Source organism: Xenopus tropicalis, chromosome 10 (assembly GCF_000004195.4).
Source record: "Xenopus tropicalis strain Nigerian chromosome 10, UCB_Xtro_10.0, whole genome shotgun sequence".
NCBI classification, from domain to species: domain Eukaryota; kingdom Metazoa; phylum Chordata; class Amphibia; order Anura; family Pipidae; genus Xenopus; species Xenopus tropicalis.
In genome coordinates, this window is record NC_030686.2 from 38,339,041 (window position 1) to 38,364,344 (window position 25,304).

General features: G+C 44.1%; 1 protein-coding gene across 1 annotated transcript in view; it reads right to left on the bottom strand.

Moving 5' to 3' along the window:
- Positions 1–24,931, bottom strand: part of kcnb1 (potassium channel, voltage gated Shab related subfamily B, member 1) — a 144,124-nt gene extending 119,193 nt beyond the window's left edge. The window contains exons 1-2 of the mRNA XM_031894790.1: positions 24,679–24,931; positions 22,876–23,630 (exon numbers count right to left, since the gene is read on the bottom strand). Of these exons, the coding sequence (XP_031750650.1) occupies positions 22,876–23,442 (567 nt within the window). The 5' untranslated portion in view covers positions 23,443–23,630; positions 24,679–24,931. The remainder of the gene's footprint in view (positions 1–22,875; positions 23,631–24,678) is intronic.
- Positions 24,932–25,304: the final 373 nt, after the last annotated feature.

Sequence of the window (25,304 nt, forward strand, 5' to 3'; positions counted from 1 at the left end):
TTGAAGTAGAAAAAAAAAAACCTTACAAATTCTAATTGTGATAAATAGGCCCATTACAGCATACTGGTGACTTTGCATGATGGGGAAAAAAAAAAAATCAAACCAAGCTGAAAGAAGCCTGTGCATTTTTGATTTTGGGTCCGTCACTAAGGGTTACCATTGGTTACCAGTACACTTAGAAACAAATAAGGATCAGGGGCATGTTGCCGGCAGGTACAGTGATTTAGAAGCAAGAGCTTGGGAGGGGGGTAATAAAACCTTTTGAAAGAGGCTTATTATTAGCCGCCTATAAATTACACACTGGACTTCAACTAGAAAGGAGTGAGTCACTGGCGCTGCGGAGAGAATACGTGCGCCGGGCTTTCAACTCCTACACCTGCCTGGGATCTGGCCCAGACACTCACACAGGGCTCAGGAATAAGCCCAGTCCTTGCACAGGCCAGCGACCGCAATGGAGCTCATATGGCAGCAAGTCGCAGTATGACTCCTCTGGGCAAATGCCATTTCATAGCCATTAAATAGTGAAACAAAAGCATTTTTTTTGGGAGATATAATGAAATAAAATCCCATTCTATGCAACTTAGACTGTAAGCTCTACGGGGCAGGGACCTCCTTCCTACTGTGTCTCATACCACATGGCACTTATATATATATATATATATTTATTGTATTTATTTGTTATAACACTTGTCCTGCCTGTGTGTAATTCTGTATATTGTAAGACTGTACAGCGCTGCGTACCCTTGTGGCGCTTTATAAATAAAGTTATACATACATACATACATGTATTTTTTGCTAATGTTCAATAGTTGTAACGCTATTTGTTAATTGCAACTGAAAGCAGCAACTGTCTGTCCATTCCTATTCCCTTTACTGCTGTCCTGCCTAAATACACCTCTGAAACAATGTAGCAGACGTAGCAGACATGACAGCCCCCAATCCCCAATCCCCAATCCCCAATCCCACTGTGTAGCTCTGCATTCTCTATATAGGTATGGGAATGCACAGTCCTTCTTGGAGGGTCTCCTTGGTGCAGTTGGGGAGAGGGGTGCAGGTTAATATTTTCATTTCATTCTCCTTGAAAGGGGACATAAACTCTGCAGCACGGCTCAACCAAACGTTACTCAGCTGTTGCTGGACTACAGACTCCAGAATAATGTAACATATAATGAAGGCTGAGGCATGCTGAGAGCTGTAGTCCAGCAACATCAGGGTTGTATTCTTAAAGCAATATTGCACAACAAAACTTTTCCTGAAACTTTCCCCCAAATCTCCAGCATTAAAATGGAAAATAAATCCTCCAATGAGAATCCTAGCTACTCCATGTAAATCCGGCTCCCTGTTCTCTGTTCCTGCAATTGGAGTTGGAAGCAATAAGCACAGTTTCCCAGCACTGAACTAGTCTGTCCTTTATTCTCATGTCTGATTCCTGTGTCATATAAAGAAGAAAAATAATGACATAATTATCTCTATATGTAAAATAATAGGAAGATGCCTGACATGGTGCTGGGAATCAGCATTCTGATTGGTCACTTCTCTTGCATTTATAATGAGATTTTTGGCCAATAGAATGCTCACTGGTAGATTTTCTTGCATCTATAATTAAGTGTTTTGACAGTGGGACAGAATTATGATTGGGTTTACAACCTCTTTTAAACTTTGAGCAGGTCTGGCATCAGAAATCATGTGACCTCATACTACTTAGTTAGCGGGTTGCTGGTGTAACTATAGAGGAAGCAGACCCAATGGTTGTAGGAGGCCTGGGGGACAAGGAAGCCCAGGCCGCAAGGTCTGCTTCCTGTATAGTAAAGAAATCCCTCCTCCCCAGCTCTTCTCCTACCTGCAGGCGGGTTTTGGGGACGTTGGCGGGGAGCCAGGAAGGAGTCACAGAGTGCAGGGCCCCTCCAAAGATTTTCTGTAGGGGGGCCTGGCACCAACTAGTTAAGCCATGAGAAGTGGATGCTGTCAACTAAGCGGATTTGGACCCGAGATAAAACAAGAAAAGTCTAATAGAAATGTTCTACTGGCCAAGTCCCTAAACGGCCCATCAAGCCCCAAACACAGAAACAATAAGCTCAAAGCCTCGTACACTTTCCCACAAGCCCTCCGTGCTTTACAGCTCACAAATCTTCTGCATTTCTGCCATAGGCCCAGGGGCGGTTCCAGCATAAATGCAGCCTGAGGATGTCTTTCAGATGCCAACCCCCCTCTTTCCGAACGCCACAGACGTGCGAGGGGGGGTACATCACTAGTGCAGGGAGTGCCTTTCCCCCCCCCCAAGTACCCCTTGTACCCCTTGTACCCCTTGTACCCCTCTGATGTGGCCTGTCTTTAAGAGAAAAAAAAATGCACCACTAAAGTCCTTCATCAGGTCTTGATGATTAAGCTTGATTAGAAAGGCTGCTAATTTAGCAACCTGTGCAGTTACACTATTTCCACCAATGAGATCATCCCTTTTATTTTCCAGCTTGCAGTAGACTGATCCAATCTCATTGTTAACTACTCAACTGCCCCCAGAAATTTTCTAACATCGTAAAATACAAGAAATGTGTCAGGAGCAAATTTATTGTGAATTTCGGTTGCTTTTCACCTGTTTCTCACATTTCTTCTTTCACCTCATTTTTGTTTGCGTAGAGTTGGCGCTCCGCGCCGAGGCAGCCTGCAGATATGACGCAGCACAGCCCTAATTCACGCGCTTTGTGCAATTATATTTCTAATATTATATCAAGTGGCGAGTGTTGCCCAGCGTGAGGTGCCAGCTCTAATGCCATTTATTAATTCTCAGCCTCGCCATTTATCAAACTCACAGGAGTAGGGACTGGAATAGCACCGTACCTGCTGGGCACAATCAGCCCTCCGCTTCCCCCTGGAAGATTAGAAGGTTAATAATAGATTGAAATGATGAACTGCATAAGGTTTAATCTGCGGGTAATTGCTGGCGGCAGACACTTCGAGAAATGAAGCCGCGCACTGCTGTTTGAGTGGAAAAAGCCACTTAACCCCCTGTCTGCATCTGGGCAGAGCTGTCTGGGAGTGCGGGAGTTAAAATGTTGTATGAGATCAGTGTTGAGGGTGAAGGTAACCCCCTGCTTGGTTTATATAGGCGATTTCTGTAGGCCAATGTGGCACCACTAAGGGGGTAAGAAGCGGAACAGCAGACCCAGCGGCTGCTGGAAAATCAAGACATAGAGACAGTTTTAGCAGATGGAAAGGACTCTAAATTGTTTCACTAGTGGGCCCAGAACTCAGTCAAAAAGTAAGGGTCTGCCCTGTTAGCATGGAGATGGCCTAGGACATAACTGATGGGATCCCAGAGGGACTCTCTGTGATTGGCTGCTCCTGTTGCATAACCAGCCAATTATGTTTGGTTGCTCACTATGTAGCCATTAGGGATGTAGCGAACCCGCGCAAAAATGTTCGCGAACCCGTTTGCGGACTTTCGCCAAAACTCGCGAATATTCGCGAACTTTGCGAACCCCATAGACTTCAATGGGAAGGCGAACTTTAAAACCTAGAAAAGCCATTTCTGGCCAGAAAAATGATTTTAAAGTTGTTTAAAGGGTGCCACGACCTGGACAGTGGCATGCAGGAGGGGGATCAAGGGCAAAAACTTCTCAGAAAAATACTTGTAAAAAAAACGCCAAAAAAAAGCGCCAAAAAAAAAAAAGCCAAAAAATAACGCAAAAAAAAAAATAACGCAAAAAAATAACGCCAAAAAAAAACCGCAAGCTATTCCTATGTATATGCATAGGCGATAAAACGCGGCGGAAAAACGCGGCGGGAAAACCAAGGCGAAAAAACGCGGCGCCAAAAAAAACCGCAGCGAACCCAAAGTGGCGAACATTGGCAAAAGTCCGCGAATTTTCGCGAACGCGAACACCCGATGTTCGCGCGAATTAGTTCGCCGGCGAACAGTTCGCTACATCTCTAGTAGCCATTTGCTAGTGTACCAGTCCCAGCTTATTATGATTGGTTGCTCACTATGTAGCCATTTGCCAGTGTACCAGTCCCAGCTTATTATGATTAGTTGTTCGTTATGTAGCCATTTGCCAGAGTACCAGTCCCAGCTTATTATGATTGGTTGCTCACTATGTAGCCATTTGCCAGAGTACCAATCCCAGTTTGTTATGATTGGTTGCTCACTATGTAACCATTTGCCAGTGTACCAATCCCAGCTTATTATGATTGGTTGCTCACTATGTAGCCATTTGCCAGAGTACCAATCCCAGTTTGTTATGATTGGTTGCTCACTATGTAACCATTTGCCAGTGTACCAATCCCAGCTTATTATGATTGGTTGCTCACTATGTAGCCATTTGCTAGTGTACCAGTCCCAGCTTATTATGATTGGTTGCTCACTATGTAACCATTTGCCAGTGTACCAATCCCAGCTTATTATGATTGGTTGCTCACTATGTAGCCATTTGCCAGTGTACCAGTCCCAGCTTATTATGATTGGTTGCTCACTATGTAGCCATTTGCCAGTGTACCAGTCCCAGCTTATTATGATTGGTTGCTCACTATGTAGCCATTTGCCAGTGTACCAGTCCCAGCTTATTATGATTGGTTGTTCACTATGTAGCCATTTGCCAGTGTACCAGTCCCAGCTTATTATGATTGGTTGCTCACTATGTAGCCATTTGCCAGTGTACCAGTCCCAGCTTATTATGATTGGTTGTTCACTATGTAGCCATTTGCCAGTGTACCAGTCCCAGCTTATTATGATTGGTTGTTCACTATGTAGCCATTTGCCAGTGTACCAGTCCCAGCTTATTATGATTGGTTGCTCACTATGTAGCCCTTTGCCAGTGTACCAGTCCCAGCTTATTATGATTGGTTGCTCACTAAGTAGCCCTTTGCCAGTGTACCAATCCCAGCTTATTATGATTGGTTGCTCACTATGTAGCCATTTGCCAGTGTACCAGTCCCAGCTTATTATGATTGGTTGTTTACTATATAGATATTTTCCTGTGTACCTGCCCCAGCTGCTCATTATGTACTTAGTGTAGATGGAATATCCAACATATTGGAACCAACTTGTGCTCATTTATACTAAGGGTGCTAATCAGTGCCAGTTGTGCTTACTTTGGTGCATAAGGTGCAAGGCAAAGGGTGCAAATGTTCCCTATGCCCAATCCCTGCCTTAACCAAGTGGTAAGAACTACGTGCCCTATCCATGTTGTGCCTTTATGTGCCTGATCCTGTGCCAGTTGAATGACACGGTAGTTAAAGGTATATATGTGCATTCCCATGCCCTGCCTGCCAATAACACACAATTCAGTAACCAGTCCAAATCTTGAATATAGCAGGAACGCTGTAATTCTGGGACGGAATGTTGCACTGTGGGTAAAACCAAATTGTGTGCCCTTTGCCCTCCCTTAGTAACTATATCTTTATGCTCTTCTGTACACTTTCCTGCCAGACCTATTCACTTTCCCTCTTCCCAACAACTTCCCCGGAGATATTCATAAGCCATTCCCTTTCATGAGAGAGAAAGTTCTGTTCTAATTGCCTAATGGAATAGGAATCCTTGTCTCTTTATGGAGGTTTTAATACAGAATCAAAGCATTCACGTGCAAAGCAGTTGTCATTAGATTCCTGCTAAGGAGAAGACTGTCTGGCTCAATAGACATCAACTGTATTACAGAGATATTAATCCGAGCGGATTCCTGCCCCCGCCTCGCTAAGCGCCACTTGAGTCCAATGATGCCCCATCGGTCCCCCCGTGAGTATGACATGTCTAAACAGATCATTGTGCAAATTAACTTTCCTTTATTACCAGGGTTTTTATATTCTAAGTTCCATTAAAGTTGGAAACTTGGCTTCGCCTTCCTACTCCAAAGAGCAGCAAGAGTCTTCCAGGGAGAGGATTAAACGGGCTCTTTGCTCAGACCCACGCGGGCTGCCAAATATTTTCATTAGAGAGGCTTCAGCTTTTAAAGGCATCACACTGAAATCCAGTGGCAGCAGTAGACGTTACAGGGGCCCCGAGGCCAAAAAAGCATATACAGGTATGGGATCCCTTATCCGGAAACCCATGATCCAGAAAGCTCCGAATTACAGAAAGCCCGTCTCCCATAGACTCCATTTTAATCAAATAATTCAGAATTTTAAAACTGATTTCCTTTTTCTCTGTAATAATAAAACAGTACCTGTACTTGATCCCAACTAAGATATAATTACCCCTTATTGGGGCAGAACAGCCCTATTGGGTTTATTTCATGGTTAAATTATTCCCTTTTCTCTGTAATAATAAAACAGTACCTGTACTTGATCCCAACTAAGATATAATTCACCCTTATTGGGGGCAGAACAGCCCTATTGGGTTTATTTAATGGTTAAATGATTCCCTTTTCTCTGTAATAATAAAACAGTACCTGTACTTGATCCCAACTAAGATATAATTACCCCTTATTGGGGGCAGAACAGCCCTATTGGGTTTATTTAATGGTTAAATGATTCCCTTTTCTCTGTAAGGCTGATGCCACACGCGGCGTAGGGCTGATTTTTTCGGCAAGCGGAAAAACGCTTGCCGAAAAATCAGCCCTACGCCTGCTACTTGTGCCTGCACCCGAATGAATGGGATACGCTCGGGTGCAGGCACATGTAGCCGATATACGCATGAAAACGCGAGAGAATGCAAAGTCTCGCGTTTTCTTGAGTATATCGGCTACATGTGCCTGCACCCGAGCGTATCCCATTCATTCGAGTGCAGGCACAAGTAGGAGGCGTAGGGCTGAATTTTCGGCAAGCGTTTATCCGCTTGCCGAAAATTTCAGCCCTACGCCTCGTGTGGCATCAGCCTAATAATAAAACAGTACCTGTACTTGATCCCAACTAAGATATAATTACCCCTTATTGGGGCAGAACTGTCCTATAGGGTTTATTTAATGGTTAAATGATTCCCTTTTCTCTGTAATAAAACAGCACCTGTACTTGATCCCAACTAAGATATAATTACCCCTTATTTGGGGCAGAACAGCCCTATTGGGTTTATTTAATGGTTAAATGATTCCCTTTTCTCTGTAATAATAAAACAGTACCTGTACTTGATCCCAACTAAGATATAATTACCCCTTATTGGGGGCAGAACAGCCCTATTGGGTTTATTTAATGGTTAAATGATTCCCTTTTCTCTGTAATAATAAAACAGTACCTGTACTTGATCCCAACTAAGATATAATTACCCCTTATTGGAGCCAAAACAATCCTGTTGGGTTTAATTAATGTTTTATTGATTTTTTAGTAGAATTAAGGTATGGAGATCCAAATTACAGAAAGACCCCTTATCCGGAATACCCTTGGTCCTGAGCATTCTGGATAACAGGTCCTATACCTGTATACAGAAACTGCTTCTCAGTCAGTACCCACAGAGCCCCAGTACCCCCCAGGGGCCCCCAGCAGTCACAGGGCTGCTCCCTCTACTGCCTGGATCTGAATTTGAATTAATCGAACCGAATTTTATCAAAATTGTAACTGTGGAAAACTGGCCAAGTCACCTAATTCAGGCTCAATATTTGAAGTGGTATCAAACCTGGTCCAGAGTCGATGGTAGGAGAAGGATAGGACAAGGAGGGATGCATCACGGACCCTAAACTCTGGTTTATAAACTGCGCCCCACACCTAAATAACTGTAATTTCTTCCTTCAAAAAGTAGGAATAAATACCATTTTTATATGCTGAAATCCAACTGTAAAAGTTTTTCTCTTTCTGCATCATTTCAAATCTTGGAAGGGGAGGAGGGACTAAAACATTGATGTTATAAATTGTAACAACTTCTCCACAGTTTACAGACAGCAAGCAGGAACTACATAACCCACAATGCATTGCACTGTGATGTTCCTTTCCTTATTGACATCACGTGTGCAGGGAATTGTGGGATTGGGAGAATGCAGGCTAAAGGCAAACTGAGGACAGTCAACTACTGTTACATTTTTTTTTTTGTAACTATTCCAAACCATATTATTATTATAGATCCATGTGCCTGGCCAAACTGAATCTGTGACTTTGTCACATAAACACAGAAGTTAAAAATTGTTTCTTTCTCTTTAACCCTTCTGTGGTTCAGTATTCAGCCAAATCTTTCACCAAGGATTCGGAGTTCGGCCAAATCCCAAAATAGTGGATTCGGTGCATGCTACTTTTCAAATAACTTAAGTTGTGTTTGGGTGGAGTTCCCCTTTAATAACTGATTAACTAAACTCCCTCCCATTTGCCAAGAAAGCAAGCAAATGCAACTTCATGGCATAAACTGAGATTCTGGTACCTTGCCTTATTTGTTTTCCATTAAAAAAGGTGGTTTTTGGGAGCAAGGGGTGAAGCTCGCTAGATATTCTATTCATGGTTAGTGATGGGCGAAATGTTTCGCCAGGCATGGATTCGCGGCGAATTTCCACGTTTTACCATTTGCGGATTGTTTCGTGAAACGGATAAAAAAATTCGCCGCGTAAAAATTCGCAGCACGTCCAAAAATTGTCGCCAGCGTCAAAAAAGAATAGTTGCGGGTGTCAAATGAATAGCCGCGCAACAAAATAATAGCCACGGGCGACAAAAAAAATAGCCGTGCGACAAAATAATAGCCGCGGGCTACAAAAGAATAGTCGCGGGCGTCAAAAGAATAGCCGCGCGACAAAATAATAGCCATGGGCAACAAAAAAAAATAGCCATGTGACAAAATAATAGCCGCGGGCTACAAAAGAATAGTCGCGGGCGTCAAAAGAATAGCTGCGCGACAAAATAATAGCCATGGGCAACAAAAAAAAATAGCCGTGTGACAAAATAATAGCCGCGGGCTACAAAAGAATAGTCGCGGGCGTCAAAAGAATAGCTGCGCGACAAAATAATAGCCATGGGCAACAAAAAAAAAATAGCCGTGTGACAAAATAATAGCCGCGGGCTACAAAAGAATAGTCGCGGGCGTCAAAAGAATAGCTGCGCGACAAAATAATAGCCATGGGCAACAAAAAAAAATAGCCGTGTGACAAAATAATAGCCGCGGGCTACAAAAGAATAGTCGCGGGCGTTAAAAGAATAGCTGCGCGACAAAATAATAGCCATGGGCAACAAAAAAAATAGCCGTGCGACAAAATAATAGCCGCGGGCTACAAAAGAATAGTCGCGGGCGTCAAAAGAATAGCTGCGCGACAAAATAATAGCCATGGGCAACAAAAAAAAATAGCCGTGTGACAAAATAATAGCCGCGGGCTACAAAAGAATAGTCGCGGGCGTCAAAAGAATAGCTGCGCGACAAAATAATAGCCATGGGCAACAAAAAAAATAGCCGTGCGACAAAATAATAGCCGCGGGCTACAAAAGAATAGTCGTGGGCGTCAAAAGAATAGCTGCGCGACAAAATAATAGCCATGGGCAACAAAAAAAAATAGCCGTGTGACAAAATAATAGCCGTGGGCTACAAAAGAATAGTCGCGGGCATCAATTTTTTTTGCCGCACGACATTTTCGCTGTTTCGCAAATTTTTCGCCATTTCGAGATTCGCGAATTTTTCGGCGAAGCGAAACGGGACAGATTCGCTCATCACTATTCATGGTACCACTGTATAGATAACAGGCAACTTTCCAATGAGCACCTAAACCCATAGATAGCACAATGATATTTTGCTTCATTATGGAGAACACAATAGTGTGCAGAGTTCCCCTTTAACATATAAAGCAGAAATAACACTTGAAAGCCGCTCATTCCGGGAAACAGCGGAGGGGAACGTTGCGCAGGTGGGAGGAATCGTTTTACCTGAACATTTTTGTTGATTACACAAGGGAATTGTTGCGAATGGAAATGATCCGACTTCTTCTTGGAGAGGAGAACAAGATGTACCTTTGTAACAAGGCTCAGATGCGCTTCTCTGCCTTGTCCTAATGTCGTATTTCCTCAGCAGCTACAGATATGGTATCATCACTCCTGGAACCCGCAGGACTATGTTATTAAGGGGGGGGCGGGGTCCAGATTATTATTTGATGGAAACACCATGTCTAGGAAACACTTTAGCACCAACTGCAGAACCATATAAAGTCATTGCACGCAGGCACTTTGGTTTGGAGCAGGGCTGCACCCAATCCCCCAATCCTTTGTGAAAGATTCAGCTGAATACCAAACCGAATTCGGTAAAGATGGGTGAAAGACAACCGCGCTTTGTGCTCTCACAGTGCCCTACATTTGACTACTACAGGAATGTTGGTAGTTATTCAACACCTTCAGTATCTATATATTGCCTACAACTAACCTAGAAGGGTTTGAGTAAAAGTTGAGAGGGGAATATTTCTGGTTCCAAAATTTGGATAACTATTCACATAATGAATATATCAGCGAGGCACAAGTGTAGATCAGTCCAAGTCTTAAAACATTCACAGACCAAGATCAACCTTAAGTTCATTTGCTATATTGTTCTTTTGTCTTGCCCTTTTTTTCCTTTGCCTACTGTCACCATCTCATTATACCATTTCCCTACTCTCACCATTTTGTTGGCTACTGTCTCCATGTTGTCCTGTTTCCATGTTATCCTACTCTCACCACCTTGTCCTACTGTGTCCATGTATTCAGGTTATCCTACTCTCACCACCTTGTCCTACTGTTTCCATGTTGCCCTACTATTGCCATATTGTCCTACTGTTTCCATGTTATCCTACTATCGCCACCTTGTCTTACTGTGTCCATGTTATCCTACTATTGCCATATTGTCCTACTGTTTCCATGTTATCCTACTATGGCCATATTGTCCTACTGTGTCCATGTTGTCCTACTATGGCCATATTGTCCTACTGTGTCCATGTTGTCCTATTGTACTTGAACTGAGTGACTCAGAGTGAAACGTCACTGAAATACATTAACAGCAAGGCCTAGTGCTCACTATATTGGCCCCTATTGCGTCTTCTGAGAGGTTGTCCCACCAGTCCATCAATATTTCAGTAACATAACACTCCCTCAGATTTCCCCTGAGCCTGCTGCCATACTGCGTCATGATCTGACCACTTTCTTCTGCCGACTTCTATTCTCTAAACTAGGCGCTCGCCTTTTCTGCTTTCTTTTAATTAATGTGCAGAGAAGTTTGTACGGCACCTCAGCCATTCTCCTGGATGATTGATATGTGGATACTCACATAAATGTGCCTCTATAATCAATTGCACTCCCAAGTCTTAAATCCTGCAAAGTAAATCTCCCTGCTATGCCATGAAATATGGGAGTCAAAGGCGCACACTTATAGCAGATATGTAACAGAAATCATGTTTACATGAGCTGCCAATTAAGGGTACAAACTTCTAATTTAAAATAACAATACAACTTGTTTAAAAGGGATGTGTATCTTATATATCAATCCCCTTGTACAAACGGGGTTTAGCTTATTGCCTGGAGAAAACCTCTTTATATTTGTATCAGGGCTCGCCGGAAGGTATTGCGCAGGGACTCCAAGTGGTAGGTCAGGCCACACCAACAGCTGAACCTGCCATCCACCTAAACCTGCACTAGTAGCGCCAATTACCCCAAACTCATCCTACCTGCAGTTTTGGATACACCTGTACATCACTACTTCTCATATATTTGTTGAAGCTGCCATACCTTTGCCATGTATACACATTTCTCTACAATGCGTGTGTGCCATACTCTGCCTGCCCTATGCTGCCTGTGTGTGCCATACTCTGCCTGCCCTATGCTGCCTGTATGTGCCATACTCTGCCTGCCCTATGCTGCCTGTGTGTGTCATTCTCTGCCTGCCCTATGATGCCTGTGTGTGCCATACTCTGTCTGCCCTATGCTGCCTGTGTGTGCCATACTATGCCTGCCCTATGCTGCCTGTGTGTGCCATACTCTGCCTGCCCTATGCTGCATGTGTGTGCCATACTCTGCCTACCCTATGCTGCCTGTGTGTGCAATACTCTGCCTGCCCTATGCTGCCTGTGTGTGCCATACTCTGCCTGCCCTATACTGCCTGTGTGTGCCATACTCTGCCTGCCCTATGCTGCCTGTATGTGCCATACTCTGCTTGCCCTATGCTGCCTGTGTTTGCCATACTCTGCCTGCCCTATGCTGTCTGTGTGTGTGACATACTCTTCCTGCCCTATGCTGCCTGTGTGTGTGCGCGATACTCTGCCTGCCCTATGCTGCCTGTGTGCCATACTCTGCCTGCCCTACCCTGCCTGTGTTTGCCATACTCTGCCTGCCCTATGCTGCCTGTGTGTGCCATACTCTGCCTGCCCTATGCTGCCTGTGTGTGCCATACACTGCCTGCCCTATGCTGCCTGTGTGCCATACTCTGCCTGCCCTACCCTGCCTGTGTTTGCCATACTCTGCCTGCCCTATGCTGCCTGTGTGTGCCATACTCTGCCTGCCCTATGCTGCCTGTGTGTGCCATACTCTGCCTGCCCTATGCTGCCTGTGTGTGCCATACTCTGCCTGCCCTATGCTGCCTGTGTGTGCCATACTCTGCCTGCTCTATGCTGGCTCTGTGTGCCATACTCTGTCTGCCCTATGCTGCCTTTGTGTGCCATACTCTGTCTGCCCTATGCTGCCTGTGTGTGCCATATTCTGCCTGCCCTATGCTGCCTGTGGAAGGTGAACCTGGCAGGGATTGAGGACACCACTGCCTCCTTTTGATCTATTCCATGTCACAAGTTTTTCTGGACGCTTGAAGAGCGGCAAAATTCAAAGTAGCAGGCTGCAAAAGAGTTAATACATTCCTCCCAATGGTCCAGATTTTTCATCCCTAAGTCCTGCATCATGGACCCCAAATGTGCAATAGCACTTGCATCTTGGGGGGTCATAGTAAATGATCCCTAAAGAATTAGCTCCAGACATTCAGGAGTCATATCATATTGTACCGTCTGTGGAATGACGGAAGGACCAGGCTTTGTAAGAAGCAGCTGCTCATTAGACACCATTCAGGACATTTTCTCCAGATTGTTCATAGAAAATGCAGCTAATTGCACTTCCTAAGAGTTATCCTAAAACCCTGATATTTCCACCCCCCAAAAAAATAAAAAAAGCCCTTATAACAGAGTAAGTATTCACTCACTATCTATTCACATACATAAACCATATATACCAACATCAATACTAACTGTAGAATTCAGTATCACAGTATCATTGTTTTTATGGGAAAAAAGAACATCCCCCATCTGCCTATAATCCCCTCTAATGTACTTGTACAGAGTAATCATGTCCCCTCCCAAGCGCCTCTTTTCCACAAAAATCAACCCCAACCCTGACAGTCTAACCTCATAGTTTAACCCTTCCATCCCCTTAACCTGTTTAGTTGCAGTCTCTGCACTCTCTCCAGCTCATTAATATCCTTCTTAAGGACTGGAGCCCAAAACTGCCCCCCATACTCACGGTGAGGCCTTACCAGGGACCTATAAAGGGGCAAAATTATGTTCTCATCCCTTGAGTCAATGCCCTTTTTATACAAGACAGCACTTTATTTGCTTTAGTAGCCACAGAATGACACTGCCTGGAATTAGACAACTTGTTATCTACATAGACCCCCAAATCCTTCTCCATTAAGGAAACCCCCAACTCACCACCATTTAGTGTATAACTCACATCTATATTATTTCTACCAAAATGAATAACTTTGCACTTTTCAATACTGAACCTCATTTTCCAGTTTGCTGCCCAGTTTTCCAATTTTGACTCTGCAAAGCAGCAGCATCCTGCATGGAACTTATAGTTTTGCACAATTTAGTGTTGTCAGCACCTCTGGGTCATTAATAAACAAGTTAAAAAGCAAAGGCCCAAGGACTGACCCCTGCGGTACCCACTAACCACACTGGCCCAATTAGAAAATGTTCCATTTACCCTCACTCTGTGTAATCTATCCTTCAGCCAGTTCTCTATCCAAGTACAAATATTATGTTCTAGGCCAATATTCCACAACATTCTGTGAGGTACTGTATGAAACACTTCAGAAAAGTCCAAAGTCCACTGCCATCCCAGAGTCGAGGTTCCTGCTCACCTCCTCATACAAAGCAACTAAATTAGTCTGGCAAGATTTGCTACGCATAAAACCATGCTGGCACAAACTCACAGTACAGGTATTGGACCTCTTATCCGGAAACCCATTATCCAGAAAGTTCCGAATTACGGAAAGGCCATCTCCCATAGACTCAATTTTAATCAAATAATTCACATTTTTAAAAATGGTTTCTTTTCTTTTTCTCTGTAATAATAAAACAGTACCTGTACTTGATCCCAACTAAGATATAATTACCCCTTATTGGGGGCAGAACAGCCCTATTGGGTTTATTTAATGGTTAAATGATTCCCTTTTCTCTGTAATAATAAAACAGTACCTGTACTTGATCCCAACTAAGATATAATTACCCCTTATTGGGGCAGAACAGCCCTATTGGGTTTATTTAATGGTTAAATGATTCCCTTTTCTCTGTAATAATAAAACAGTACCTGTACTTGATCCCAACTAAGATATAATTACCCCTTATTGGGGGCAGAACAGCCCTATTGGGTTTATTTAATGGTTAAATGATTCCCTTTTCTCTGTAATAATAAAACAGTACCTGTACTTGATCCCAACTAAGATATAATTACCCCTTATTGGGGCAGAACAGCCCTATTGGGTTTATTTAATGGTTAAATGATTCCCTTTTCTCTGTAATAATAAAACAGTACCTGTACTTGATCCCAACTAAGATATAATTACCCCTTATTGGGGGCAGAACAGCCCTATTGGGTTTATTTAATGGTTAAATGATTCCATTTTCTCTGTAATAATAAAACAGTACCTGTACTTGATCCCAACTAAGATATAATTACCCCTTATTGGGGCAGAACAGCCCTATTGGGTTTATTTAATGGTTAAATGATTCCCTTTTCTCTGTAATAATAAAACAGTACCTGTACTTGATCCCAACTAAGATATAATTACCCCTTATTGGGGGCAGAACAGCCCTATTGGGTTTATTTAATGGTTAAATGATTCCCTTTTCTCTGTAATAATAAAACAGTACCTGTACTTGATCCCAACTAAGATATAATTACCCCTTATTGGGGGCAGAACAGTCCTATTGGGTTTATTTAATGGTTAAATGATTCCCTTTTCTCTGTAATAATAAAACAGTACCTGTACTTGATCCCAACTAAGATATAATTACCCCTTATTGGGGGCAGAACAGCCCTATTGGGTTTATTTAATGGTTAAATGATTCCCTTTTCTCTGTAATAATAAAACAGTACCTGTACTTGATCCCAAATAAGATATAATTAATCCTTATTGGACTAAAAACCATCCTACTGGGTTTAATTACTTAATATTTTTATTTTATTTAATTACTTAATATTTTTTTAGTAGACTTAAGGTAGGAGATCCAAATTACAGAAAGATCCCTTATCCGGGTCCTGAGCATTTTGGATAATGGATCCCATACATTATGATTTGCAATGTATTCAAGCACCCTCTCCCCTATTACCCCTTCCAAAAGCTTTCCTACCATTGATGTCAGACTAACAGGCCTATAGTTTTTAGGCTGAGAACGGGATCCCTTTTTGAATAACAAAACCACATTAGCAATTCCTAATTCCTACTTTTCCCTCTGATATTTACATTAGGTAACGGAGTGTTAGCACTAAGTTTACTATTATGCTGTTTTCTTTGTAACAGAGGAATATCCTTAGCTGGTAAACTCTATGTCCCCTTCACTTCTCCCCCATAACCCCTCACTAATCCCTCTGCCAGGTCTACACTAGCTTTCCCATAATACTCTAGCTCGCCCCCCCCATGCCAAGTTTAAACACTCCTCCAGCCATTCTTTCAGCGGACCCCCTTTCATTGATGTGCAATCCGTCATGGCTATACAGATTGTACCCCAAGGAAAAGTCAGCCCAGTGCTCTAGGAACCCAAACCCTTCCATCCTACGCCAAGACTTTAGCCACTCATTTAGCTCCCTAAGCTCCCACTGTCTCCCTAAACTTGCACGTGGCACCGGCAAAACTTCAGAAAAAATTACCTTAGCAACCCAGGATTTGTCTGCATGTTATAATAAAGAATCGATTGTATAGGGCTAAAAGGGAAAGATCTTAAGGTAGCACATTGGAATGAGGCAGATTAAGGTTAACTTCCCCTTTACATTTACATTAACAGACAACAATGCATTTAATGCGCTTAGCATTGAAGCTTTACCCCCATATGTAATGTAAAGCCCAGGAGCAGTAACCCATGGCAACCAGTAAGATATTTGTTTTTAAACTGGTGACCAGTAAATTCTACCTGCTGATTGGTTTCTATGGGTTACTGCTCCTTGGCAAACTTAGTGCCTTTTATTACATAACTCCATAAAAGTTTATACAGAGTTACAGAACAAAGTTGCATTTCTGGCTGAGGACACGGCTGCTCAGTATACATTGCCACAACCCTCTGCCTTCTGCGGAAAGATTTAAGGTCCCTGAGGCGAAGGGAGTTGAAATTTTTCTGCAGCACCGAGAGGCTGATTCATGGCGGGCTGTGAAAACAGAACTGGAGTAGGTTTCCTGGGGATAACAGAACTACGGACAGAGAGGGCTGCTGTACAGCTAATCTTATTAACCCCCAACGGCCTACGACAAGGCTCCATAGGAAGGGGCTGTCTTTGTGGTGTAAAATTACCTGGACTGGCAACCTGTGAATTCTGGCAAATGCCAGAGGGGCTGCTGTAAGATGCCATAGACAGTCACTATTTATTGGGCTGGGGGGGCTGTTTGGGCCTCTGGGTACTTGGAATGCCAGGACCCAGGCCCAGACTGGCAATCTGTGGGTTCAGGCAAATGCCAGAGGGGCTGCTGTAAGATGCCATAGACACTCACTATTTATTGGGCTGGGGGGGCTGTTTGGGCCTCTGTGTACTTGGAATGCCAGGACCCAGGCCCAGACTGGCAATCTGTGGGTTCAGGCAAATGCCAGAGGGGCTGCTGTAAGATGCCATAGACAGTCACTATTTATTGGGCTGGGGGGGCTGTTTGGGTCTCTGGGTACTTGGAATGCCAGGACCCAGGCCCAGACTGGCAATCTGTGGGTTCAGGCAAATGCCAGAGGGGCTGCTGTAAGATGCCATAGACAGTCACTTAGTGGGCTGGTAGGGGTAGGATTGCCATCTGTTCCATTTTGATCCGAACAGCCAAGTTTAGGGAATGGCTGTCCTAGTCAAGACTGCCTGACTGTCCAAAACCTACGAGGCGATCAGCCAATCGCTGATAGCCTCGTTATAACCCTGTGATGTCACCATCCCATTGCGTGATGTCACTTCCCCACCCACTGATGTCACGTCCCTGGCCCCCACCCAGAGTTAAGTCTGTTGAAAGGTGGCAACCCTAGGTGGGGGGGCTGTTTGGGCCTCTGTGTACTTGAAATGCCAGGACCTATTCTGAATTCAAGTCCAGACCTGTCCCCAAGGGAGAGGAGGACCCAGTAGGCAACCATGAATAGTGAATATGGTACAATTTAGCCATGTTTTATATGCTGTTTGCCAGTTGTATGTTTGGCCACAGGTTTGGATGAAGTTTCAGCTGATTCCAACCCCTCTCCTTTAATGGGAATATGTATAATAGTAAAGGGTTAATAGGAGGAGGAGCTCTGCTGCTTAATGTAGCTCCTGTATTATTTAAAGGGTCACTTCAGTGCAGAATCCAGTAATAAAACATCAGTTATATAAGAGGGAGATGCCACTTTTTTTTATTAAGGTTCCTCATGTTCCGTTACACAAACCTCTCCAAAAATATGGAAATGTAACGCTTATAGTAATGGAACGCCATTAATCAGAGATGCGGTTGCTATGCAGGTCTGTAAATGGAAACTGTTTATACAGGATAAAGTGATAGTCGCTCCTGACAATAAGTATAATGGTTATGTCATAGGGTCACTTATTATAGATCTGTTTTTGCTCTAAGAAACTCATTCTAGCCATTGCTTCCCCTTTAAAGTGGTATCTAAGGCTGTTTCCTTTGGGAACGAAACACGGCACGGTAAAAACACCGCAAATCAGAAGGAATATTCGGTTTTGTGCTCAGTACTAAAGGGAAAGCGTTTAACCCCTCTGAGGTCAAGTATGCAAGAGAACTGCAGTACCACACAGAGCATAAGGTGTATGTCCCCTTTAAATGTGCATTTACTGAGCCGGCACTAGATATTCAGGGGGCCGGAGCCCTGTGCCGGCACTATTATACATCATTCCTTTTCATTTGCACGCATTGCTTTCCTTTAAATATTAATGTCTTAATCCCCTTCATGTAAAGGCAGTCGTGTTCTAGCTTTACCTTTGCCAAGAGTGGAACCGGCTTCATTCCTTAGCGCGGCCCCGATACAGCGGCAAGGCCACAGTTTGCCTGCACTGGTTTCAGGAGAGTAACTTGATCAAGTGATGTAGCAGAAATGTAGAATTGGAGACATACAGCATCCCAGTTGGGAAGGGACAGTCTCACAGTTGGAGAGCTACAGTACAACCTTATAGTTAGAGAGGTACAGTCTCACAGTTCTAGAGGTACAGCCTCATAGAGAGGTACAGTCTCACAGTTCTAGAGGTACAGCCTCATAAAGAGGTACAGTCTCACAGTTCTAGAGGTACAGCCTCATAGAGAGGTACAGTCTCACAGTTCTAGAGGTACAGCCTCATAGTTATAGAGGTACAGTCTCACAGTTCTAGAGGTACAGCCTCATAGTTAGGAAGGGACAGCCTCATAGTTGGAGAGCTACAACCTTATAGTTAGAGAGGTACAGTCTCACAGTTTTAGAGGTACAGCCTCATAGTTAGAGAGGTACAGTCTCACAGTTCTAGAGGCACAGCCTTATAGTTAGAGAGGTACAGTCTCACAGTTTAAGAGGCACAGCCTTATAGTTAGAGAGGTACAGTCTCACAGTTCTAGAGGCACAGCCTTATAGTTAGAGAGGTACAGTCTCACAGTTTAAGAGGCACAGCCTCATAGTTAGAGAGGTACAGTCTCACAGTTCTAGAGGCACAGCCTTATAGTTAGAGAGGTACAGTCTCACAGTTCTAGAGGCACAGCCTTATAGTTAGAGAGGTACAGTCTCACAGTTCTAGAGGCACAGCCTTATAGTTGGAGAGGTACAGTCTCACAGTTCTAGAGGCACACCCTCATAGTTGGAGATGTACCGTCTCATAGTTGGAGAGGTACAGTCTCACAGTTCTAGATGTACAGCCTTATAGTTAGAGAGGTACAGTCTCACAGTTCTAGATGTACACCCTCATAGTTGGAGATGTACCGTCTCATAGTTGGAGAGGTACAGCCTCACAGTTCTAGATGTACAGCCTTATAGTTAGAGAGGTACAGTCTCACAGTTCTAGATGTACACCCTCATAGTTGGAGATGTACCGTCTCATAGTTGGAGAGGTACAGCCTCACAGTTCTAGATGTACAGCCTTATAGTTAGAGAGGTACAGTCTCACAGTTCTAGATGTACACCCTCATAGTTGGAGATGTACCGTCTCATAGTTGGAGAGGTACAGCCTCACAGTTCTAGAGGTACAGCCTCACAGTTGGAGAGCTACAACTTCCCAGTTGGGAAGGTACATCCTCATGGTTGGAAAGTTAAAGCCTCAAAGGTGTAGAAGGTCTTGAGAGGGTCTTAAAAGCAAAGAGACCTGTGACATATTTTCCTTGTTATGTGCATCCAAAGCACCAACGCACTCTCCAAATCAACCAATCAAATATCATATTTAGTTTCATTAGCTTCCCATTTCAGGAATATTATCCTATTATCAACAGCTCAACTGTAATAAATGGAGGTCTGCCCTGCATGATCTATGTGTGTGTCTCTGTAAGTGTGTGTGTGTGGGGGGGGGGGCACCAATGACAAGACGGGCATGTTTATCATGACTTTAGGACTTGTAGCCCAGCCATATCTGCAGATAACAAGGAAGGCAGATAACCATCCTAAAGCCAAACTTGATCCTAAATAATAGGTCCCTATATGAAAGCACCTAGGATGCTCCAACTGACAATGATAATCCCATTTATGAAAACTGATAGATTGCGCCAAATCCCAGTAGGGACACTAACAAAACATTAAAATCACCCTGTTTGAACTGTTAAGAGAATGACATCGGTGTACACATGTGGTCTTGTAGACGTTCCGGACAAGTAAAGATTTAATGTAGTATAGCCTTATGTAGAAACAACTGGGGCCAAAGAACTATCTTAGATAACCTGATGCCCCAAGGTATCCCAACAAATGAGGCCCTTAGCAACGGTGATGATATCCAAGGCCAACCAGACACATTGTGATAAATCACCCACTAGGCCTTAGAAGCAATGCACGTTTCTATATATCTGAGCAGGCTTTTCAGGGACAGCTGAACCAGTCTCATTTGTTTAAATCCAGTATATCACTCAGGGGTCTATGCCTTGCCACCTTCCTACGTTCCGCAGAGGAAAGTAGAACCAAACACTGTTTATACATAAGAAGTGCAATCCTTAAAAAGTCAGACAAGTCTAGAACTAATGATGGATGTTCTCCGCCGGCTCATAACATTTCCGAAACGCGGGCTGCTAACAGCCATGCCAAACAGTGCACTTTTGATAGGAAAGTCTTGCACTCACTCATATGAAATTGCATGGCAGGTTTCCCCCATAGGCTCTTTTTGCTGCCGGACTGGCTAATCAATGCCCCACATTCAGTTAATGCTTGTCCTGTGTCAAAGGGTAGAAATGAGGAGACGTGGCACGTGTGCACTGTGGTCTTAGCCAATGATTTCGCTCACAGCACATATTGATTGGCAGCCACTTGAAATTGGTAACATGACAAATAGCTGCACTAAATAAACACGAGATTGAATGTGTATTGGGCCCTGTTATTCTTAGGGCCATGAAAGCAATACTTAGCACTGCTTAACAAGAGACAGGAAGCATTGGTACAATAGGGCTGTTATTTCACTATACATTTGTCTGCCCATGGCTCATGAAAGACTAAAGGTGGCCATACACAGGCCAATAAAAGTCCTTCCAGACAAAGTTGGCAGCTAATTGGCCACCAACAGGCCTGCCTGACCGATATCTGCTCGAAAGGTCGCCAAGCGAGCGGATTTTCACCCAATATCCCCACCTATGGGTGGGCGATATCGGGGATCATGTAGGCTAATGCAATCTTTGGCCCTGGGGCCAAACAATCGCATTATAATGGCAGCAATGGGGCAGTCAGTTTGGAGACCGCATCAACAAGCCAATGCAGTCCCTGATCCGACTAAATCTTTTAACCTGCCCGATCGATATCTGGCCGATTTGAGACCAGATATTGGTCGGGCATGCCCCTTGTTCCTGCCCCTACACGGGCTGATAAGCTGATGAATCCGTCCAAGGGACCGATATTGGCAGCTACAATCAGCCGTGTATGGCCACCTTTAATGTGGTCTTTATCTGCCAGGCCTGGTTGCCCCTCTTTATGAAGCAATCATTGGCCCATCAACCCACTTTGGCACAGCATGTGAGTGGCCAAATCAGGCCCAGATATGCTAGTTTGGGCACCTTACCAGCCAGTCTGGCAGTGTATGGCCAGTGTAAGGCTAACATCATATTGCAATTTAGTGCATTTTTCCCATTCTATATTCTTAGCAAATTCCAAAAGGTATAGGTTTGGCACAGAACTAAAACCTAGAGATTAGCTGTATCTGACGAAGCTCCAGTAAAGAGATAGCAACTCAGTACATAAATTACACAGTGTAATCTGCTGGGGAGCAAGCCAATGGGGCCCTCAGTGATCTCTCTGCCGACATTGCTGGATGGTTCAGTGCAACAGGTTGCACTGCCAAGTATTGCCATGCAAAATAATGCTCATCTGTTGGATGGCCAGTGCTGGTTTATGCTACCTATGGCCATCAGAACCTTAGTTACCTAGACAACTTGCTTGTGGCACCCCCAAAACTCTGCCAGTGCCCCCCCAGTTAGTGTCTCAGTTAATATCTGCTCAGAGGTGGACTTTGTTGGCTGCAGGAATATCTCCCATTTAACCAGTGTCTGAACCTTCTCAAGGGCGGCCCAGGCATTGTATAAAGGCTAGATTTCCTAGTTTTCTAAATCAGCAATGTCCAACCTACAGCCCTGTTGTAAAAGTACAAGTCTTAGCTCTTATCATGAGCTTGTGTACTGGGAGTTGTAGTTTAACAACAGCTTGAGGCCCATGGATTAGATGAATATGCTAAACACATCTGTTCTCTCTGCATTCCCGGGGTTGCGGTATACTCAGGGTTTCCTTTTTATAAGGAACAGGCGACAACAGTGAAATAGTTGAAAAGAGTCACTAACCCTCTGCCCGTTATTGGTTATTTTTAAAAGGTAACAAAAGCTCATAAGAAGATCAGCCATTTATGACATTTCCAATGTCCACAAGCCTCAAGCCACAGATAGAGTCCTCCAAATTGCCCCTAGATCGTATCATTGCAGCCAATGATCTCCTTATTCCCAGGATGCTGTGCATGTCCATTAAGCACCCTGTGTCCTGCACTAAGTCTTGACCTAGGGAGGGCATGGAATGTAAGTAGGGGGCAATGGCCTTTATAGTTTATGCTAAAGGGATACTGGTTGTAGAACATGGCCAATGCTGGAGATTTGGTTCCAGACAATGGAGAAGCCTAAACTAAAACTCACAGGACCCACCATTGCTGCTGAAAGTTATAGGGCCACAGAGCTCTAATGTATATAAACTGCAAGAACTATTTTTCTCTTCATGGGGACACCTCTGCTACTGGTAACTAATACCGTCTAAAACCAGCCCTCGAAGTGGCACAGCAGCCTTAAGCCATTGGGCAGATTTACGTAACCCTAAGGCTCTGGTTGCCCTTTATCACTAATCATTAGTAGAACTCTACAAGCACCCATCTGTTTATGCAAGAGGCTAACACTTTGTGTGAAAGAGCAATGGACCAGCACTGTACCTTGGCTGCTACCGATGAGTTTGGTTTCTCCAACAAATCCCACAATTTTTTCCTCTTGTCAGCGCAACAGGTGTTATCAAACTCTTCCCCTTCTCGCTCCCGCAGGGTCTCCGCTTCTCGCTTGAGCTCTTCGTTCATCTGTTCCTTCTTCTGATGGTATCGAGCCTGGCAGCACGACTCCAGGTAGATCTCATCGATGCCCCAATAGTCCAGCTCTTGGCTGAAGGACAGCGCGCACATCTCCTCCATCATGTGCAATTTCCCAGTACGGTAGAAGTTCAATATCGAAGTGAAGGCGCCGGGGTGCCTGTCAAAAAAATACTCGTTCTCCTCCAGGTTGTAGTCGTCGCATATTTCCATCAGGCATTCATGAGTGTTGCAGTCTCTAAGTTTCCCAAGCCGGGTTCTCGGTAACCTATCCAGGGTCCTCCATAAAACTTCATGTGCCAACCCCCCAACGTTTAACTTCACCCTCCTAGAGCAAGCCTTGCTCCTGATAATATCCATGGGATCCGGAGGCAACGAGGTAGTCGATCGAGATCCATGCTTATTCATCCACCCAGGCATAGCTGTGAGCGGAAGGAACCTCTCCGTTAAAGTCTAAGGAACAGCGTCTACCTTGGGGGTGCCGGGGGGTTGGGGGGGGGAATCAAAAGTCACATGGAGGTGCCAACTTTTTCCATTTCACCTCCATTCCGAGAGCAGCAGGGAAGCGGCAAACTGGCGGGACATTTTCTCCGTGGAATCCTGATGACCTACAAAATAAGCAAGAGCATCCTTCACAATGTGTCAGGTGGTTTATCCATTAATCAGAGAACAAATAGCTCCTGTAATCTGCTCAAGCACTGACATGACAAGCCGGGGAGCTTTGCTGTGCAGCCTGACTCAATAGAAACACACAGGGCGCTGTCCACTCTTCTGGTGCTGGAATCAGAGCTCCTCACTGCCTTGCATTACCCCCCTCAACCTAAGCCCCCGATCAGCCCCACTGCTCCACAAACACACACATAACCAAGGGTGCTCTGCTGTCCCGGGAAGAGATGTTTTATTTAGCGATTACATAACATGGGAGGATTACAAATGAACAACAAGGCTCGCGTGAAAGACGCCGGGAGAGAGGGAGAGTTTAATTATATATCACAGGCACCCATGTATAATTAACTTTATATGTTGTGATGTGTCAACATTGGCATGGGGCTGTACTGCAGCTCCTAACGGGTTCCTTCCATCCCCTTAATCCTTCTCCTTATTTCAATTTAAATCAGCATCTTTAGAAAAATAAATAAATAAAGGGCAAGTTAAAAGTGACAAGATAAGAGTTGAAAAAAATGTAAAGTGTAAACTTAGAATCCTGAAGCAATAACAGGGTGAATCTTATATTCAGTATCAATATGCTTATTTCCTATTGATGATATAGGGTCTAATGAAATCAAGGTTCAGATAAAACACATCCGTGCCACACATTCTTTTCCCATAATAAGCAGCCCTGCCTGAGCCAGCACTATGTTTTTTCATGAGGCTGTGTTTACATCTTTTCCCCGCTGATCTGCCTCTCCATAGCAGAATGCCACAATAATGCAAGCAGCGTCTTATAAATAGGCGCTGTGCCTTTAAACGTAAGCAGCAGCCTGGCTTGTGTTGTGATCATGGCTAATGTCACACACTGGCTCTCTACGACAGGCTAGCCATCTGTAGGGCTGGCAGCCATGGGCAGTGTGCAGCCCTGGGAATGCTGTCCCTATGCATTGCAGTGGGAGAATACAGTAAATAGCACATACAGTAAATAGCACATACAGAGCATACCTCCTTCCCAGCCTTCACAGCACCCCAGTAGCCCAGTTTGCATGCAGAGAAACCTCTCCTTCCCCAGCAGGCAGATTCCCCCTTGCTCCTTGTGGGATCTTCCTTGACAGAACCAGCCCCTTGGGCTCCTCTTGCTGTCACTGGACCATGTAGAAGGCAGGTGGATACAAATAAAAGATGATCTTTCCCTTTTTTTTTTCCTGCAGGCTCCTGATGGAGATCAACAAGTCTGGTCTGAACCTGATGCTTTAGGTTTTTTTTTTTTTTCCTTTCCTCCCCTCTGCAATCCTTCCCAGAGTTGTATATATGGAGAGGGAATTTGAAGTTAGGATTTGAAGAGAAGGAGAGAGCTCCCCCTGCTGGTGCAAACCTGGAAACACAGAGCTGCTTAACCCTTTCCTTAGGGAAGGAGATCAATTTTAGGATATTGTATATTGTTTGGCAGCAACTGGTAATCCTGGATGCTTTTGCTTGTATTGTATTGCCATAAATAAGTCATTTTTTTGCAAGCTCCGGTGAAGTGTATCTATACTTTCTGCCTAGAGATTCATATATGCAGGTTGGCGGGGAGGGGAATAATTTTTAAGAGGATTAGAAGTAACGGTTTTATCAGGAAATCAATATTC